This window comes from Molothrus aeneus, chromosome 13 (genome assembly GCF_037042795.1).
Source record: "Molothrus aeneus isolate 106 chromosome 13, BPBGC_Maene_1.0, whole genome shotgun sequence".
Classification (NCBI taxonomy): Eukaryota; Metazoa; Chordata; class Aves; order Passeriformes; family Icteridae; genus Molothrus; species Molothrus aeneus.
The window spans coordinates 8575636-8590142 of record NC_089658.1 but is presented as its reverse complement, the minus strand read 5'-3'; the positions used below and the strand labels follow the sequence as shown (position 1 = coordinate 8590142).

At 41.5% G+C, this 14507-nt stretch overlaps 1 protein-coding gene across 1 annotated transcript; it reads left to right on the top strand.

The window, feature by feature from the left end:
- Positions 1-421: 421 nt before the first annotated feature.
- On the top strand, positions 422-14264 carry MAPK6 (mitogen-activated protein kinase 6). Its single transcript, XM_066558522.1, has 6 exons — positions 422-546; positions 5330-6536; positions 7172-7316; positions 10292-10456; positions 11090-11291; positions 11891-14264. Exons 2-6 carry the CDS (start codon positions 5982-5984, stop codon positions 12987-12989), a joined length of 2166 nt encoding a protein of 721 aa, XP_066414619.1. The 5' UTR covers positions 422-546; positions 5330-5981; the 3' UTR covers positions 12990-14264.
- Positions 14265-14507: the final 243 nt, after the last annotated feature.

Sequence of the window (14507 nt, the reverse complement as noted above, 5' to 3'; positions counted from 1 at the left end):
TGGGCCTCCGGTCCCGCTGCTCTGGCTGCCGCAGGGGCCACCGGGGCGGGCAGAGCTCCCTTCGGTGCACAGCGCTCCACCTGCCGCCTTTGCGGGCTGCGTGTGACCCAGCCGTGCTTCGAGACAGCTGAACCCCTCGGGCCAGCGGGGCACGGCGGCCTCGGGCCGACAGGCGAGGCGGTGAGGTGAGCGAGCGCATGTCGCGCGGCCGCCTCGCCGGGCACAGGGCCGGCTGCACGGCTGAGCGCAGCCCGCACCGACACCCGGACGCTGCTCCGCTCCCGTTCCTGTCCCTGTCCCTGTCCCTGTCCCTGTCCCTGTCCCTGTCCCTGTCCCGCCCCCGTTCCCGAGGGCCGCCCGGGGCCGCCCCTGGCGGGCGGAGCCGCCGCCGCGCCGCCCCTCCCTGCCCTCCGCGCCGGGTTACATGGCGGCGGCTGCGGCAGCGGCAACTGCGGCGAGGCGGGCGGGCGCCGGGCGAGGGCCGGTGGCGGGGCCGCGGGGCTCGGCCGTGTGAGCAGCGCACCCCCGATGAGCCTGGGAAGGCCCGTGAGTGCGAGGGGCGGGGGGCGCGGGGGGTCTCGGCCGCCGCACGCGCGGGCCCGGCCTCGCCGCACAAAGGCGCTTTGTTCCCTCCGTCCCGCCCGGCGGCGGCAGCGGCGCTCCCGGCCCGCTCCGTTCCCTCCGCCCGGGCCCGGCCCGGCCCGGCCCCTCCGCACTGCGGCGGCCGCGGGGCCGAGCGGGGCGAGCGGGCGCTGACCGGGCGGGCGGGGGCGGGGGGCGCTGCCGGCGGTGCGGCGCCGGGCCCGGGGCCGCCTGTGCCGGGGGCGGCGGGCGCGGCCTGAAGGGCGTTTGAAGGTAGGGCTGCTCGGCGGGGGCCGGGGCCGGGGCCGGGGCCGGGCTGGCCCCGCGGCACGGCGGGAGCGGGTCCCTCGGCCCGGGCGGCCGGAGCAGCGGCGCGGGCGGGCTCGGCCCGGCGGCGGCGGGAGGAAGGATGTCCTTTGCCGGGGGCCCGGCCTCCGCCGGCCGCGGAAGTTTTGCTGCTGCGTTCGGCGCGGTTCTGCGAGCCGTACCAGATAGGGCACAGGTACCGCTCGCTCCTCCTGCCCGCAGGCGCCGGGATCCTTTTGTGGGAAAAGTGACTTAATGCTCTTAATAAGTAGCTTGAAACATCCGACGGAAATGGCTTGAAGAGAGACTGCCCGAGTTTTGGGATGTGGAGAACAGGTACCCCTGCCTAGGCAGGCAGGATGCTCTCGCTTGGCGTCTGTAGGATGTGTCTCTTTTTTTGGCTAATTCAGTGCCGTTTGGGATCTGCCTGACAATGGCTGTTAATTGTGTTGTGGGAAAAGAAACGGCGGTCGCAGTTTTGTCGTATGGCCGGTGCTGTTGCCAGCAAGCTTTTTACATAAATGTGTGTGTGTGTGTATATAAAAACAACATCGTCACAGCATTATGTGTTAATAAACCAGTTACAAATTCCGGAAAGCGGTGGCTTAAAATAGAGGTGCATTTTGGTTTGGCAATTGCGTTCAAAAAATTGTGTGCTCTAAAGCTAAAATGGGAACTTTCATTTCAGCTCTTTGCTCAATTTCGGTGCTTGCTTGTCTGGTTGTTATCTCGAATCCACTCTTGACTGGTTACCTGTTCAGTGGAACAGCAGATGGTAGCAGGTCTGCAGAGGTGCAGAAGGCTGTGGTTAGCTGATGGTGGGCTTCTTCTGGGGACTTTTCATTATTATTATCTAAAGGGAGAGCCAAACCATTTTTAAACACGATACAAAAAAGTACACTGGGCTCTTGTGTGTTTTTACAGATCCTTCAGAAGATTTATAAACTAATAGTAACATTTGCTTACTGCCAGCACTGAGTTCCCTAAACAGTGTGGGGAGCAAGTAGGAGGCTTTAGAAAGCAGCAGTTTCGTGAGTTGGACGATGACTCACTCTGCCTACTGACTGCAACGTGGCTGATCTAAAAAAAAAGTTCTGTGCCCCGTATTTTTTAGTCAAAGGGATAGTACTTAGCAGATTGTATAATATATCATTAGTCATTCCCGGTCTTTCTCCTGTGAGTAATAATTTGATCATTATATGGTCAGCATAATCAAATTAACTGGTATCTTTCAGTCTTATTTGTATTTCTGACAAAGTAAACATCTCATACCTGACTATTTCAGTGTACATCCTGTTTCCTGAAAACTGTGATAAATCCACGTGCGGGAGCTGAGCGTGGTTTGAAGGGGCTGCTTGCGCAATGCCTGAAGCCAGTCAAGTGTGGTGATCATCACTGGGGGTGATTTCAAAGCCCTTCTGTGGGTCACTTCTGTTACTCTCTCCCAGGAACTGACCCATTTTAAAACCATAGTTATAAACCACTTAAGAAACTGATATCTTTGTATTTCACTCCTTAAACTTTGTGTGAAGAAGGAGTGAAAGTACCACTTCTAAAAATCCTGGACGTCGTGGCAAGGTGGCAGCCTAGATGAAAATGTCAGTGCCTGCGTCAATAGCCTGTTGAATAGCACAAATTGGGATTATAAACCCCCCCTTTTTTTATACAGTAGTCCATTATATGTTTAAAGTGGTTAGAACATGGGATTAAGTAATTTGTTCACAGATAGGAAGCTTGGAGCAGGATCAGGTCAAATGAAGGCTGCACCGGCTTGGTTGCTTATGTTGTTAGCATTTGTTTTCTTAGCTAAATCAGTCTGGTTGTGCAGGCTCTCTGAAAACATTGTAATTAGTGGACACCTGGTGGAAGGATAAGTGTAAACTGGTGATTAAAAATGCATCATTTCAGAGATACAGAGGGAAAATTGCAGGGCTCCTACTTCAGGAGTTGGCCATAGTTTCCTTTCTCCCTGAAGCAGTCCTATCGTTGCTGCATTCACTCATGGCAGTAGGGGGTAAGATCTGAGTTATGGTAAAGAGATGGTAGATCTTTTTCTTTGCTGCTGATGGGCATAGTTTTGAATCTGTTCCTGGGTTGTTTAATGGAACTAGCTAAAAGAGAGTTTCCAGATGTGTCACGCAGCTGGTGCAAACAGTTTCGGTATTGCTGCATGTTGAAGACATCAGCAGTGTGAAACAATAAGCCTAATTATGCAGCAGAATACAACTGGTTGTAGATGGTCCCAAGGATGTAAAATACACCTTAATGCAGGGTAATTGAACAGAGGCCTTGGTCCTCAAGTTAATGTGATATTTGAAGTATTGGTACAAATTTTAATTTCTGTAACAAGTGGTGGGATGTTGGAGTGAAAGGTGAATGGGGTGATGTGAACTGTTGTACTGGCAGCAGCTCAGGATAAGTGAACCTGAAAGTAGTACATGTGAGTGAGAAAATACTTTCAAGTTCAAAAATGTTAAAAATCAAGAGGCTAGACATCTGGGTTTTACAATTGTGAACAGAGTTGGATAGTCACTGATGCTGTCTTCTTTAGGGTAAGTTTTACTATTGTTCTTTAAATAAATTCATAGGTATTTTAAAAGGGGTCCTCACTCTAGTGTCTTAGTATTGCTAAAAATTAAAGATAGTTTGGGGAAAAGTAGTAGTGTTTGTGTGGAGACTATAATATTGTGTTTGTACTGAGACTAATAACTTTTGTAAAGCACTCTTTAAGATTAGGACTCTTGCCAAAGCACAAAGAAAGGAGTCTTAAGGCAATCTTAAGTTCTGTGTGCTGAGTAGAGAAAGCTCTGAAGATCACCCTTGTGGCAGGGTATACCACATCAGCAGAGGGCAGCTCAATGCTTTTCAGTTCAGAAATACTTCATTTGGTGATCTCTATTGAAAAAGACAAACTGAGCAGCAGATAGCATGTGTTTCCTTCTCACCTGTGTTTGTCATGTTCTGCCTGCATACCTGGGGGCAGGTGGTCTGTGCCAGGAGGGAGCAAGGCCGGGCACTGGGGCTGTGTCTTGATGGCAGTCAGGTTTGAGCCAAAGGAAGGTTAATATTTAAATGTGTTGAAAGTCTTGTTTCTCATTGCCAGTGTGCCTTTCTTTCTTTTTGTTTTTTCTTTATACAATTCTGATTGCTTTAGTGAATTGAGGCCATTATTTAAAATATGTTAATAACCTGTCAGCTGCTCTTGCTGGTGTTAGGAGCAAGGAGACTTGTTTTGCTTCCTCCCAGTTGTCCCACTGAAAGGCTAGCACTGTTTTAAAGGAAAACATTCATATAATTAATTCTGAAGTGTTGGGATTGTGTGGTGACCTTTACATTTAGGGAAGAACTGAAATGTGTTAATCTGAGATTGAACAGGAGACACTTAGTGGTTTGATGTGACCTCTATGTGCTGGGGAAGAACATTCAAGTGACTTGTAGTGGAATTGCCCAAAGCTTACCACACTGTGTAACATACACCTCTGACTCTTCCCGTTGTGGCATTTCTGAGCTTTTAGAAGAAGTGAAGATGTTGTACAAAAATGCACCATGTGGTCTTTATGACTACATTCTGCTGTTGCTGACGGGAACTTATTGAGAAAATTGCCAGTTTGGTTTTTCATAATAGTAGGTGAATTCATTACACTATTAAAAAATAAATGATGTCTGAAAGAGCCGATATGTTAGGGGAAATGGTTGTGGAACATATCAGTGACTCTGTAAAATGTACTTGCTGCTAGTTTTTCTCTGTAATCTAGGTTGGATAAGTATAGAAATAATTGATAAAGCAATAATATTTGTCTGATATGTAGGAATTACCCCTATGATTCCTGTAACAATGAGTCTATAGAGGCAAAGTTATTATTCGAGATATTGGTAAAATTTATCCAAGATCACAAGGATTAAAGCTTTATAAGTGGCATTGGATGTGTGTTGTATATTCAGTAAATACTGGGAGTGTACAAGCTACCATTTCTGTGTGACCAGTACCTTGTTACCTCTTATTATGGTGAAATAGTTAAACCTGATTTTGTCTTCAAATAAAAGTTTAGTGAAAAGAATTATTTCAAAATTTGCTGACAGATGCTATGGATACTGTTGCTTCTGGCTTGTCTCTTAACAGTTCTTAACAAAGCAAGTTTGCTTTGTTAGTCTCTATATTAAGACTAGGGAGGATTTCTTGTTTTGTACCATAAATTCAATAGATGACATCAAAAATGTTCACGATATATGTTTTAGAAATGGTGGTTGGTCATTATTGCTTTCCTCCACAAGTGTGAAAGGTACATATAATTTCTAATTGGTTTAGCTTTTTTGATGATTGATTTTTTTTTTTGTAACTGGACAGAAATAAGTTATATATTTAGGATAACTCAGTGAGTTGGGGGAGGAGGAAGACTTTTGTATGTGCTGGGCCACTGATGTATTTTTCTCTGCTTTTCAGGTTGCCACGGAGTAAAATGGATGGTAGCTTTGATTGTGATTGTGGTGAGCTGGAGCCACCTGATCATTAACAGAAGGCATCTTTTGTAAATCAAGAGCTGCCAGTTTCCCATTTAACTAGACTGTAAACAAAGAAGAGAAAAAGGAGGAAGAAGGAAAAAAAATAGTGCTTACCAGCACCATAGAATGACGCTGCTCAGGACCAGTCCAACACTGAATGTATCTGCACTGTGAGGAGGAGGATGTTAATAGAAGCCTATTATGTGCATATTTATTCACATTTTTGTTAAATGTTAACCAGATTAGCACAGTAGAGCTGAGTGCATAGTATGTCATTTCATTCCGTTTGAGTTTCTTGTGAGTATTTTCTTTAATGTCTGCAGAAATGCTGCACCTTTCTTGAACTATGAATGCTGCAATCTTTCGATCTTATGCTCAGTTTGAGTTCTAGAGCTTACAGGCTCTAATTTCAAGGGGACACAACAGGCCTGGCTGGCTCATAATGAAATGAGAGTGTCAAGAAACCATCTTGCAGTCAAAGCCAAGTGTTTCTTCTCCCTTTCTCTAAGACCTTTCCTTCAGATACCAGTGGAAGTGTCTCCGTGTGTTTACAGAAGCTTAGTAGTTTGAGGAAAAAAGTAAAGAATTTTAAAATGGCAGAAAAATTTGAAAGTCTCATGAACATTCATGGTTTTGATCTGGGCTCTCGGTATATGGACTTAAAACCACTGGGCTGTGGTGGAAATGGCTTAGTTTTTTCTGCTGTCGATAATGACTGTGACAAAAGAGTGGCTGTCAAGAAAATTGTCCTTACAGATCCCCAGAGTGTTAAACATGCTCTACGTGAGATCAAAATTATTAGAAGACTTGACCACGACAACATTGTCAAAGTATTTGAAATTCTTGGTCCCAGTGGAAGCCAGTTAACAGATGATGTGGGCTCCCTGACAGAATTGAACTGTGTTTACATTGTCCAGGAATACATGGAGACAGATCTGGCTAATTTGCTAGAGCAAGGCCCTTTACTGGAAGATCATGCCAGACTTTTCATGTACCAGCTGCTACGTGGGCTCAAGTATATTCACTCTGCAAATGTTCTGCATAGAGATCTCAAACCAGCTAATCTTTTCATTAATACTGAAGACTTGGTGCTGAAGATTGGTGACTTTGGTCTTGCACGAATCATGGATCCTCATTATTCCCACAAGGTATGCAGAGAGTGGGAATATCTAAGAGATGCTTTGACAACTGTTCCTTCTTAAAATAGCGTCTTTCTCCCTTTTGCACAGGTAGATAGGCTGTGGAAGGCCTCCTTAGCATGGTGATAGAACTACTATAGTTCAGATAGAACCACTGCAAGCATAAAAGTTTTTGGTTTTTTTTACTAAATGGGTTCAGAAAAGCAAAGGTTTTAACAGTGAAGACAGAACCTGAGATTAAGAGCAACATTTAGTTATATTTAATCATAGAAGCCCGAGGTAAGATTATTAGTAGGGCATTCGTAGTGCAACTGTGGCTACTTTGGGGGATTGGTTTAGAGATACTGTCCTCCTGGTCTAGGTGTTTCACAAGAGAGTCCAGTATCATCTCTGCATTTTTTTGGCATCTGGGAATGAGAAAGTTTTGCTGCAGCACCTCATTTCACTAATAAATAGTGTCATATTTGTATATGGTTGCTGTTCACTCATAAAGATACTTGTAAAGGCAGAAGGTTTAGTAGAATGCACACAATATAATCCCTGGGACTCTGAGACTAAAAAAATCTTGTTAGTAGTGCATTAAAAAATAAATTAAAAACATAAGTCTTCAAAATCTAATAAAATTTTTTAATTAATTTCATTAGGGCCATCTTTCTGAAGGATTGGTTACTAAATGGTACAGATCGCCCCGGCTTTTGCTTTCTCCTAACAACTACACTAAAGCCATTGACATGTGGGCTGCAGGTTGCATCTTTGCTGAAATGCTGACTGGGAAAACCCTTTTTGCAGGTGGGTAGAATAAAATCTGTGTTATATTCATAGAAGGAGTGGCACTGCTTAATTATCTTCCCCAGGAAAGATTGATTATTGTGGCTAACATCAGTAGTCACTGACTATCAGGATATGCTATATTATTGTGCACTTATATAAACTATAAATTGATGTATCTGTAAAGCAGAAGACATATCAATTTTGTTAATTGTATTGGTGTGCATTTAGATAAAAATCACAATTTATTGTAGAAGTCATACATGGTAAATATGTCTGTAATTGTGTTAAGCTAAATTTATTGATTGCTTAAGAAGTGTTCTGATACATGTGTGAATTGGTGCATCCAGGGAGTATTTGAAGATTATGAATACCCTGAGTATGCATAAAGTTTATTTTTTTAATATAGTCAACCTAATCACTTCTTGCTTCTCTATATTTTAAATTATTAAGCCTCAAGGGCATACATTTAAAGGTGTAAAATTTAGTGCAATACAGCAAGGAAATGGGCAACTTTCAACTGTTTCAGGTATGATAGGAAGCAATGCTTTGGTTTCATTGGGTGTATTTATATTAGAGCTTTGTTTAGGATCAGGTGGAAATTTTTGGAGCCAATCTCTTGATGGCCATCCTGTACCATGTTGCTGACCTAGCTCAGAGCACAAACTAGAGCATTTTAGTGAAACTGTTATTTGCATTATAGGAGATCACCACCTGCTGACAAGCACTCAGTCCATGAGAGCAGAGGAGCAAACTGCAGAAATGCCTCTGAAATGCTTATTTTTGTGCACCCTAGGGCCTCAGCAGCAGCTGTCTCATTCAGGTTCACTCTTGGATTTGCTCCTGTTGGTCTGAATTACAGGAGTAATACAGATAAAACCTCTGAGAGCTAAGCTTGCATTTCAGAGTTCACATTCCTTTAGACACAAGGACTGTGGACTGAAAGCACACCTCTGCAGTCATTCTTAGCTTTGCATGAAAAGGCAATAGAATTGAGAGCTTCTTCCCATTAAGAACTGTCAATTGAAAGCGTTATTCAGTATAAATCAGTGATTAATACATGCAGAAGCTTTTCTTAACATGCAGTGAGTTTTTCACTCTTTGAGTTACTAACTACTGGAGTAATGTCCCCAGAGTATTAAATGCTTGACTGATACAAGATTTATTAGGTTGCCATTGGGAGAAAGTCTGCAGATTTCATCATTCAGCATAGACTGATCACAACTGCCAGCATTTTGGTTTTTTTTTTTCTTTCAGTATCATTGGTATTTGTCACAATTTTTATTGGCCCAATTGCTGTGCAGAGAGTTAGAATTCTGTTTAAAAACTTGGTCTTAGTCACCAAAATCCTAAATTTGTAGGCTTGTTTATATGCCTTAATTGCATTGAGTAGATACTTAGAAAAATATTTTAGATATAGATGTGCCTCTCTGAAAATTTAGCACTGCCATGGTTTTCTAATCTAAAGAAAAATGGATTTCTTGACATCATGCATTGGAAAGGGAAGATGGTTGGAGATATGACAGTTATCCTGCCCTGAGACTCTGAATAAAGTTCTTCTGCAGAGTTGTTTGGGGGGTTTGATTTGGTTAATTGCAACTTCCTGTCTGCTTCTGAACCATCCCTTAGGAATCCTGCTGTTCAGAAAGCTGATGAGAATGGGAAGGAAGAATACAGATTAATATTGCAGAATACCTGGAACAAGTGAGGGAAAGGAAGTTGAGACAGTGGAATTCAGTAGCTTTTCCAAACAACTTCTCTACTTCTTTGTTCTAAATGAATAGTTTGCAATGGTTATTTCCCTGATAGTGGACAGAAAGCTGATCAATTTTTAGGACGGTACTCATTACACAGTAGAATCTGTTTTCCAGCAAATTACAAGCAATATAACATCTGATAGATCATATTAAGTAATTTGTTGTAGTCTGAAGTAGAACGAAACAGCCCTTTCAGTCCAGTAAAGACATTAACGCAAAGCAGTACTGATTCATTTGGGGAGCTCTGTCAGATTTTCTGCAGTGACTTTGCCTCAGCTTTTCAAGTCACCTGGCAGATGTGTGATAGGATGTGCAGTGCAGACTGCTGTGCTGTGCAGAGAAGTTTGGAGATGGTAGAGTCTCTTGCTGGCCCCATTTATTTTTATATGTGTTGTCACATACATCAGTATTGTTTGTGATTGCCCAGAGCTGCTTGGTGAAGGAAGGAAACATTGGCATGCAAATAATCCTATATAATTTCATCTGCTAGTTGAGTCTCTAGGATCCTACATCCTCCTTGGAGCTGAGCAACGAGCTGAAGTTGGCAGGTTGTATTTCTGGGTACTCCAGTACTGAATATAGATGCTGTTCATTATTCAAAATTGACCTGCTGTATAGGCCCTTATTGTTCTTACCCCGGGAAGCTTCACATAGTGCTAAAGAGTACTGTAATTTCAATCATAAAAGAGTACTTTTTTCAAAAAGAGCATCACTCTATGTAACCAACAGGTGATTTTTGTCTTGAACTTGACAGTTAATGCAGGATTTCAGAGTAGAATATTAATACAAATGGTTGTGGCCTGCAAAATGTCTTTCTGAGCTAAACTACTACGGTTTTTATTAGTGAGGGACAAACAATTCAAAGTGAGGTCAGATACTGTATTAATTAGGTGGATCAGTTGAAAGGGGAGGATAACAGTATTTGGTGTATAATAAAAAGGGTATTGCTGTAGAGTACCTCATCCATGGTGAAGACACCCTTACAAAAGCTTAATGTTAGGTCTCTTTATCTGTGAGTAGCAGCTCTGTAATTCTTCATATGCCATAGCATTTCTTGAGAGCTCTTCAGATTTATTATCATTTAAATTCAGAACTTCAGCCTTTCCTCTGTTGCAGGAGATTATAATCTTTTACTGGAAATAGCTGCTCAGAGTACAAAATTTTGACATGCCTTTCATATACAGGGATTAGAAATGTTTAAAGTTGAAATGGCAGCTTGTGTTTTCTTTTGGTGCTCAGGTGCACATGAACTTGAACAGATGCAGTTGATTCTAGAATCAATTCCTGTCGTACATGAGGAGGACCGTCAGGAGCTTCTCAATGTAATTCCAGTTTACATTAGAAACGATATGACTGAGCCACACAAACCTTTAACTCAGTTGCTTCCAGGCATCAGTCCTGAAGGTAAGTAATGAAAAAATCCTCGATTCAGTGTTTTGATGTTTGAAAAATCATCAAGAAGTGTGCAGCCTTGAGGTGCAGACGTGTGATTGTTAAAAGCAAGTTTCAGTTAGAGGAATCCATGTTGTCTGAAGAAGGATTGTCTTCTGCACTAATAAAAGAAATTTACTTCCATGATGGCTGCTTGGTTATCTTTAGAGTAGAATCGTCAATCTCTGCTGGACCTGTTTGCACTGGAATTGCTGTTTTGAGACACTGGCCTTTGAAATACAAGGGAACATTGGAATGGAGTCACTGTAGAAGGACTGTTTTTCAGATGTTTTTAAAAACAGTCTCCCAGCCAATCCAGCAGCAGCGTTTCCTGGTAGCCATTGGTGGATACTGATTGAGCTTGAAACTTTCTGTCTCTTGCTATTTTTTATGCTTTAAGTTAAATTATGGCTAATCTTAGATTTGACTTCTCTCTTTTTCTGATGGCTGCAGGATGCATATTTGGCACTTAGTGTCAGGAGCTGGTACTTCACAGGCAGCTAGAAGCTTTGAAACAAAAGAGGGCTCTAGAGCAAAGCACTGCACCTTAATGTTAGGTTCTAAATGTCAGAAATTTCCTATTTAATGGTAGCTTATATTCTACAGCACTGGACTTTCTGGAGCAAATTTTGACATTTAGTCCCATGGATCGATTGACAGCAGAAGAAGCTTTGTCCCATCCTTACATGAGCATTTATTCCTTTCCAACGGATGAGCCTATTTCAAGTCATCCTTTTCACATTGAAGATGAGGTTGATGATATTCTGCTAATGGATGAAAGTCACAGCCATATTTATAATTGGGAAAGGTAAATTTATCACTTACTGTGGTAACATAACTGGATGGGTTTGTGCTTGAAGTGACATTGCTTCATGGGCTTGATTTCCTTTTCTGTGTTTCTTCCTCTTGAATTGACCTGAGAATAAAATTTTATTATTTTCTTATAGCATTTTCATTGGATTTATAATCCATTAGTGGTGACTTGGATATACTGATGGATTCCTGAGTTGCACTCAGGACTCTAGAATCTAAAGTTAATATTTCCATTATTTTTTTTCTTCCCCTAAATACTTCTCTAAAAATAAACTTTGTTTAAGGAGAGTTTTAATTATGATTGTCTTGTCTAATGCTTAATGCACATTGTAGTAAAGAGATTTCACAGTAGTCATCTTAATTCAATTAAACACACTTTAGAAAAAGTTCTGTACATGCAGTGAGCTGTTGTACATAATTCTGTTTCTTTTTGCTAGATTAAATTAAAAACCTGGAAGAGGTACCCAGTTGGATTAAGGAAGAGCTTTGTGTTGAATTGTCATTATTTTGTAAGGGAATTTCTAAACTTGACTGTCTGTTTTGGGAGCCAGAGGGCTGTTTTTAGCTGCTAACACTTAGGAAATTGTTTTACAGATACCATGAAAGTCAGTTTTCAGACCATGACTGGCCTATTCATAATAACTACGAAGCTGATGAAGTTCAGCGTGATCCAAGGGCTCTTTCTGACGTTACTGATGAAGAAGAAGTGCAAGTGGATCCTCGCAAATATTTGGATGGAGATCGTGAAAAGTACCTGGAGGATCCTGCCTTTGACACCCACTTCTCTACTGAGCCTTGCTGGCAGTATTCAGATCACCACGAAAACAAGTATTGTGATCTGGAATGTAGTCACACTTGTAATTACAAAATGAGGTCCTCTTCATACCTAGATAATTTAGTTTGGCGAGACAGTGAAGTTAACCATTACTATGAGCCCAAGCTTATTATAGATCTTTCAAACTGGAAGGAACAAAGCAAAGAAAAGTCTGACAAGAAAGGCAAGTCTAAATGTGAAAAGAATGGGTTGGTGAAAGCTCAGATAGCACTTGAGGAAGCATCACAGCAACTTGTTGAAAAAGAAAGGGAGAAGAATCAGGGGTTTGACTTTGATTCTTTTATAGCAGAAACCATCCAGCTTAGTTTACAACATGAGTCTACTGATGTTGATAAATTAAATGACTTGAATAGTTCAGTGTCTCAGATAGAGTTGAAAGGAATAATATCGAAGTCGGTGAGCAGAGAGAAGCAGGAGAAAGGAATGGCCAATTTGGCACAGTTAGAAGCTCTGTACCAAACTTCTTGGGACAGTCAGTTTGTCAGTGGTGGGGAGGGATGCTTCCTCATAGACCAGTTCTGTTGCGAAGTAAGGAAAGATGAACAAGTTGAAAAAGAAAATACTTACACCAGTTATTTGGACAAATTTTTTAGTAAGAAAGAAGATGCTGAAATGCTAGAACCTGAGCCAGTAGAAGAGGGGAAGCTTGGGGAGAAGGAAAGAGAAGAGAGCTTTCTCAGTAACAGTGGGGAACTCCTCTTCAACAAGCAGCTTGAGGCTATAGGTATTCCTCAGTTTCACAGCCCTGTTGGTTCGCCTCTCAAGTCCATCCAGGCCACGCTAACGCCTTCTGCTATGAAATCATCTCCCCAGATTCCCCACAAAACCTACAGCAGCATTCTGAAACATCTAAACTAAAACACTCAGCAGACATTTCTTTTATATTCATGAGATGTGTTTGTCTTTTTTTATTACTAGTGTAAGTAATTTTTTTACTTGAATCAGATGGTGTAATTTTGGTATGGATTTCGTTAGTTTTCTGTTTACCATTGTTTTTACAATCCAGAATTACTTTCTATACATGAGTTAGTTTTGTTTTTAAACTGGCATGTCGTTTGCACACAAAATTAAAGAATAGAGCAAAATAATGCAAAATGCAGGAGGTAACAAAAAAATGCACTAAACCAAGTAAAAAAAAAAAACATTCTCTCAGTAAAACAGTGTCCATGTTTTGCAGAAAAAGAACCTTGCCTTGAAATTTACACAGTGAGACTGTACATAATTGCATGAGAATATCTATTTTTCCCGAAACATTTTTTTCATTCATGCGTATTTTAGAGTTTTTCATACTCTACACATTTCTTAGACACATGATACCAGCAGCAACTGAAATGAATGCAGAATTTGGTACGCATGTGTTATCTACCTCAAGGTAACAGCAGTATGTGGCAAAACATTAACCACCCATAGTGCTTCTCATTATGCACTTCTATTTAGCCAGCATTATTGTAGTAGCTATTCCTATTGAAAATCATTCAATATTTATAAATGTTCTGGTATGCATTCTTTATAGTGAAGTGTTAATATGCAGCACTTTTATTTATTTTAGCAAATAAGTATATTTCTGTAATTATAGAAAGTCAATTTTTGAGTTACTTTTCAGATAAAAGTTTTTGTTTAGCACTATGGTTATATTGCCTACATAGCTGGATATATATTAACATCGGCTTATTCTGAGGCTATCCAATACATTTTTATTTTTATTTTTTAGTTTTCATTTCAAGTAAAGCACTCACTGTGTATAGGAATTTGTAATTGGAGGTGCTTGATCTCTACAAAAGAAATTAGGAATTGCTTTATTATCAAATGCTCCTAGAAGTCTTAATTGTGTTCATTTTTTAAAAATTTTGTAATGTTAGTTGTGTGCATGGAAATAATTAAGGTACAACATTACTGTAGGTTAAAGTTCTATATGGTGAGACATTTTGTTTTTACTGTATGTTTTTACGAATGATTCCTGTCCCACTCCCAGCCCCCCTCCAAAGCAAGCATGAATAAAATTAGGTTAAATATAGCATGTAGCATCTCGGTCTTTTAAAAATTTGTTTTACCTTCTGATTTTTTGAAATACTGGATGTATCATTGGCTCCCCTGTTTAAAACTAAAAACAAATAAAAACATGGCCAGCAAAAATGGCTGTTTGTGATGCTTTGTACACACCCTGCCAGATGAGGAGCAGCTGCTGTGCTGCAGCTGGGGCAGTTCTGAGGGTCACTGCCTAACACAGGGTGCTCATGGAAGCATGAGAAGCTCTCCCTGGAAGGGATGCAGCATCCTGCAGGGAGACTCCCAAGAGTTTCCTTCTGTCCTGCTGCCTGCAGCCTGCACCAAGGAAAATCCCACGTATGGGGTGGCTATGAAAGCACAAATATACAG

Coding starts and splice junctions, on each gene's coding strand:
- MAPK6 (XM_066558522.1), top strand. CDS start 5,982: ATGGCAGAAAAATTTGAAAGTCTCATGAACATTCATGGTTTTGATCTG. Junction 7,317..10,291: donor TGGGAAAACCCTTTTTGCAG/GTGGGTAGAATA, acceptor TTTGGTGCTCAG/GTGCACATGAACTTGAACAG. Junction 10,457..11,089: donor TCCAGGCATCAGTCCTGAAG/GTAAGTAATGAA, acceptor TATATTCTACAG/CACTGGACTTTCTGGAGCAA.